The sequence below is a fragment of the Talpa occidentalis genome, unplaced genomic scaffold (genome assembly GCF_014898055.3).
Source record: "Talpa occidentalis isolate TD23 unplaced genomic scaffold, MPIMG_talOcc4v2.1 talOcc4.17, whole genome shotgun sequence".
Classification (NCBI taxonomy): Eukaryota; Metazoa; Chordata; class Mammalia; order Eulipotyphla; family Talpidae; genus Talpa; species Talpa occidentalis.
This window is the reverse complement of record NW_023601754.1, coordinates 18418156-18424437: the sequence shown is the minus strand read 5'-3', so window position 1 is coordinate 18424437 and position 6282 is coordinate 18418156. Positions and strand designations below refer to the sequence as shown.

General features: G+C 40.2%; 1 protein-coding gene across 1 annotated transcript in view; it reads right to left on the bottom strand.

The window, feature by feature from the left end:
• Positions 1-3795: 3795 nt before the first annotated feature.
• Positions 3796-6282, bottom strand: part of HSD17B2 (hydroxysteroid 17-beta dehydrogenase 2) — a 56706-nt gene continuing 54219 nt past the window's right edge. The window contains exon 5 of the mRNA XM_037516231.2: positions 3796-4607. Within this exon, the coding sequence (XP_037372128.1) occupies positions 4246-4607 (362 nt within the window). The 3' untranslated portion in view covers positions 3796-4245. The remainder of the gene's footprint in view (positions 4608-6282) is intronic.

Below are 6282 nucleotides of genomic sequence, written 5' to 3'. Positions count from 1 at the left end.
AGGTTTGTGTTTATAAATGAAATTTTTTTCATGCAAACATTTAAGATTTACCTAAAAACCATACCTTGAATAAAAATATCATGTTTCAAGTTAAAAAATTTTTATATGGAATTAGTTCATTTTGGAGAGTCAAAAGAGAGAATACAAGGCAATACCAAAGAGAGGTTATCTTCTATCCTGGAGCGAATCATCACCTATTATCCAAATAAGAGTAAGAACAGAAAGTAGAGCTAAAGGAAATTATCCCTGTGGTAAAATTCCCTGGGCAATTGACTGCTAGCTTGAACACCCTCACAAGGATGGAACAACCTGACAAGAACAAATAATTTTGGACAGAATCATCCAGTTTCCTTGTTGATCTCCCTTTTCCCTGTGGCAGACTGGGATTCTCACATCATCATCTCTATATTTTGCAATATGGTAAATAAATTTTGTGATGATCAAGTGCATGATGTCTTTTCATGCTACACAGTGTATCTTACACTGTTTTCCTAGCCAAGCATGATTTCAACTGCCAATTTGCTGAAGTCTTTGGTTTCCATCTAGGGACAGGGAAAGACTTGTGTTTCACCTTGTTCCAGAGAGACTGGATAAGACCCAAAGAAATTCTAACAGAATAATTTTCTCCAGGAAAGGGCCATTGAATGGTAATACCAGCCAAGGTAACCTCTCTTTTCCTTATAAATCTCATCTCTTTCTTTCTCCCCCGAACACTGCAGTCTTGCCTATTTTCTCGGTCAAACATTATGTTATTTCTTATTCTTCACTGAATCCTTCCCAAGAGAATTTTTCAGGAGCTAATTCTGTTGCAAAAGATAGAAACCCAACTGAAAATAGTATAAAGAAAATGTATTGACTCACACAACTTGGAATTCAACCCTAGATCAGGACCTTAGGGTAGATCTACAAGTGCAGCTCTGTCAAGGGCTTAAACTTAGCCATCAGACTTGTCTTTTCTTCATCCTCTGGTCCACCATTTTCCTCTATTCTGGTTTCATTCTCTATCAGACTGTCCTCTTAATGGGCTCTGGAAGCTTCCACTTAATATAGACATTACAGTGTACAGATACTCTTTTCTCTCCCGATGCCTATTAACAATCCCCCACCACTGGGAACCATGGCTGGCTTTTCTGGGTTTAGGGCCCACCCTTGAACCAATCCCCGAAAGTGAGTTTATAGATCAGCCTGGGTTATATTCCTGCCCCTATGGTTGGGTAGGTGAGGTCCCTTAAATGATAATCTCTCCAAAATCTCTCTCCAAAGAAATGTTTTGCAGGTAAAGGAGTAAGCAACTTCAGACTGCAAGATATTGCATTGTCTTTATCTTCAAATTAGTTCCAAGTCCTTTCCTTTCCATGTAATTTCTTTTTTTTTTAACATTTTTTAAGATTTATTTATTTATACAAATAAAATACAGGCCAGAGGCATGGGAGGGTGAGAGAATTCAACAGATATTGAGTGGGGAACAGAAAAGGCAGACGGATCTAAAGCACTGCTGAGGGGAGCAGTGGGCGAGACAGGAGAGGTCTGCCGCACCATGTGGGTATCTTCCTGGCTGGCTGGGGATTAAACCTGTGCTACAGAGGCTGTGAACAGTGCTGCGCTCAATCCACTGCACCACTGGGGAGGCCCTGCTTCTAATTTGATGTAGAAATATGAGCTGGGTATTGGACTGGGACTCAGAAACACCTGTCTAATTCTGATGTGGCCACCCCTATTGCTGAGAGCCTGAAACACAAGAATTGAAATAATCAGTGAAGAAACACTTTATTTTGAGCCACTATCGAACAGGTAGGTGTCAGGACCATGGTGTCCAATGGAGATTACCTGGGAAGGACACACCACCACCTCATCAGAGCTATTTTCATGGAATTACTCTTTCTCAGAACTATACCATCCAAAATGGCATTCCAGCACAGGGTTTTTATCACCAGCATAATGACACTGATGAAATTTAATGTTCCATTCAAATAATATAGTAAAGTTTATTTGTAGGCATTTATCCTCTGATATGATCAAAGAAATCATATTGTCACTGGATGCTTTTCCTAATTCTCCCTCTTATCCTGAATCTGATGGGAGGATGACCTACTGTCCTGCTACCAGCATTGGAAAAAGCTAGAAAGGAAGAGATAAATTGGAGTGGGTTGAGTTTTATATGCAATTCGCATGAGATGCTGAACTGTCTGCTCTTTTGGAGAAGAGCAGGACTGGGGAGGAAGAAATCCTTTTGGCCAAGAGTCCTACTGTTGAACCTCCCTTCATCACACCTTCCCCCAACAATACAATGAATTATGGACTTATTGAGGACATCCCCCTGGCATCAGCTCTTACTGGTTTCTTACAGTAAATCAGGAACATCAATTACTGTACACACATGGTCAGGGCATGGGTTGTTTTATATGTAATACTTGTGTCTTGATTTCTGAAAACTATAGCTATTAAGCTAAAAGGAAATACATTTGAATGTTCATTTGTAGTTTCAGGTAACTTAGTCTCTCGTGTTTTAAAACAAGATCTTCCAGAAGAATGTGCAGTACAATTCAGGATTCTCCCCCATTCTCCTTCTTTTCACCCTTCCCTTTTAATCTGAATCTAAGCTCCTAGAAGCTGGTATATTTTCCTGGCACCAGGCAAGGGACATTTTTCCCATCTTCACTGGCTTCCAGATGAATTTCTCATCCTCACTGCAGCTCCCTTTTGCTCCCCACAGTTCTCTGCTACAGGGTACCCCCACTCACCCATAGGCACCCTGGCTTTTCATTCCAAGCTCTTTTTCTGATTCTATCCAGGAGCCTCTAGGACTTTCCCAGAACTCCCCACTCCCACCCACATCCAAGGCAGTCAAGATGGAAGTGACTGTGAGGGCTGTCAATCTTTCCTCAACTGCAGAAGCAACCTCAGAGTATATTCCCTTCCAGATAACCCCCAAGATCGTCTGGAAGAACCCAGCTAGTAGCTTCTCTTCTGAGATTCTCAGATCCATCTGTGTCTCTGCACAGCATCTTCTCCCCATGCAATACAGTTTTCAATCCCTGGGAGGCTGCAGAATAGAAAGTAGTCCCCACCTTCAGTTCTCAACTTGATTTCCCAGCTCTCCCCCACTGTCCTCAAAGAGCTTCCCCTGTCACCTGAGCCCTGACCACATGTATCCTGCATTCTGATTACTCAATGTTTTAGACCAGCAGTTCTGAAAATTTTGTGTATCACCTGGAAGGGTCCTTAAAACAAGTTTCTGAGTCAGTAGGTGTTATCAGTCCCTAGAACTACAATGCACACTAATCACTGAAACCTGTGTATATGTAACATTACCTGGCAAAAGGGACTTTGCAGGTATAACTATGCAATGTTGGAATAGGGAGATGATCCCTGATAATCTTTCTCCTCTCCTAACAGGCAATGGAGTCCAACTTGGATTTCAATTCTAGCTCTGCCTATTGCTAGCTGGGTGACAGTAAATTAGGTGCTTTACATCTCTGGTCCTTAATTCCTTACTTGTTAAGTAGGGGGTGAAGATACCTACCTCAGTTCTCTGATGAAAACTAGATAAGAGAATATCTAAAATGTTTGAAATATATAGTAGGCATTCAATTAATGCTCTCTTTAGTGGTTATTTCTATCCTCCAATCTATTTGTCACTAGGCCTTATTCAACCAACAGAATTTATGGAAATGCAAAGTAGGAAGTCCCAATTTTAATGAAAGTTGAAGGACAGAGGGGGAATATCCAAGACTTCTGGATTCTTCTTGGGCTGGTCAAGCAATCAAATTAACACCAGAAAGATTAGTAGGAGAAAGTAAATTTAATTGCGTATGTATATACAGATAATCTACATAGGTATAAATTCTAAAGTAAATGGGATAAATAGGGATATTTATCCTGAGCTAAGGAATGGGTTAGAGACCTTGGGTTTCAAGATGCAAGGAGGGGACTCACAAGGCAGATGGAGCAGATGCTCTGTAACTGTGTTTTACATCTCTATCTAGATGGGTTTCTCAAATAAAAAGCTTATTTCTGGAGATAACCCTAAATCTGGGTAATACCCCCTAATTTCCATTCTTCTGGGTAGTTTATGAGAGTGGTAAAAGTTCCTCTTGAGCCTGCAAGAGTTCCTGTCAAGCCTTGCTTGACCTTAGGTCAAAATGATCTATACGCCAAAGTGGTACTTCTTGGGAAGTACCTGGGGGAAGTTCCCTTGAGGAGCTCAGGCTTCCCTTGCATTCACAGCATTTCCCACCACTTTGCCTACATGGCTTTATTCTTCCAGTCAGACCTCCTTAGAGCTCTGGGCATGATCTCTTTGAAATCAAACACTTTTTGGGAGAAATGATCAAATATGCTAGTCGGGATAAAATTAATGAAGCAGAGGCACACAAAAGAAAAAATCCCTGGTGAATAAAATGCACAGGGGCTCTTAGAAGAGATAGCATGCTGGATGTCCAGGAGCACCGGGGAGAGGTCCGAGTCGGCTTTCTGTTCCATAGACTTGACACAATTCTGTAGACGCAAAATATAGTCCTGGCCATAGTCCTCCTGTACATCAGGTGAGAGATTGTCCAGAATATCCTTCTCCATCTTGTTCCACATGTCACTCGTGCCTAAGATATCTGTGATGTGAAAGGAAAGGGATACTTAGATGCTGGGAAGGCCAGGCCAGGCATATCCGACCCTTAACAGGTAATTAGTTTCTGTTGGGAAGTATGGGAGTTCCCAAATGCCTTTTAAAATATGTGTCTTATAATAGTATTTATCCTATAATTTTAAACATACATTCAGAAAAGTGCACAGATAACAAACTGAACAGCCTGTGTAACTAGCAACCACATCAAGGAAAGGGCTGCCACCCTGGGAACCACTGTCTCCATTAACAGAATAGACCGTCATTTTGCTGGACTTTGAAAAGTGCATAATGGAGTAACACATTGAGTTGTGAGATTCATCCAGGGATTTTATGGGCATTCTCATTGCTGCATAGTTTTCCATTGTGTAAATATGCCATCAGTTATTTATCATTTATATGACAGGTCCTCATATAACATCATTTGGTACATGGGTAACAAAGGGAAAATCCAGGCCATGTTCAATAAAACATTATTCAAGAACATGGGCTTCTTTATATAAAGTGGTAGTTTCCAGGAACTTACTGACATTAAGTGAGAATTCACCATCCCATTTGGATTGTTTTAGGTTTGGAGTTCTCATATACAGTGCTGCCTCAAACATTCTAGCACATGTCTTTTCACATACAATATAAAATACAGGGTACACTATATAATATATAACATGTTGTAACAGAAACACTTCCATAAAAGGGGAAGAAGCATTGTTCCCCACCCCACTTAATGAGGGGCAGACTGAGCAGCCAGGGAAAGCTTTGTAACACAAAAGGCATGTAGGCTCTAGAGGGAGACTGGTAGAGGAGAAGGGTTTTCTTGCTTCTCAGCAAGGGACTTGCAGCAGGGGCTTGGGGGACTTGGATCAGACAAGCGGAGGACAGACGTGTAGAGGCACTTGGAAGAGACATGTGGGTGAGAGGGATATGGGGGGGTTGACAATGGCAACCATTGTCTTAATTTGTCTTTGGCTCTGTCCCTTTGCTATATGGTTCCCCAACAGAAGGTGCAAGCTTGTGCAAGCTTTGGGGCCTCATTGGCCCTGCTTTGGATTAACCTTATTTGGCTGGGCATTTACCCATGAGGGGATGAGTAACTTTGGGTGTTTTACTGGGAAAAAAATTATCCTTTCTTCTCTCTCTATGCACACTAATCCTATTAAAGTTCTTCTACATGGAGAGTGTGCTTTGTCTTTGTGCACTGATGGGCAGAACATGCAAGTTTGGGGGCCCTCGGATACCCCTTAGTCTGAGTGCTAATATACATACACATATACATATATGTATATATAATTGTTTAAATGTAGAAGTAATGCCTGCTTCTATGTATAAAATTAAATATATAATTTTAAATATCATTTTATCTATTAAATCATAATTTAAATAATACAGTAAATGATTTAAATATACAGTTAAAATGAAATTTATAAATTATGATTAACTATATCAATATATTTTAATGTAGAAGTAATACCCACTTATGTAAAATTTAGTTACATATAGGTTTACTTTAAAATGTAGTAGCAATGCCTGTTTTTTTGTGTAAGGTGAATACATAATGAGATGTATAGTTTTTTAAATTAATTTCCTCTGAGATAACTAATAGTTTTGTGTATCCTCCCTCTTTCTCTCCTTGTTCATGCAAATATATGTACATATAGAAGGCTTTG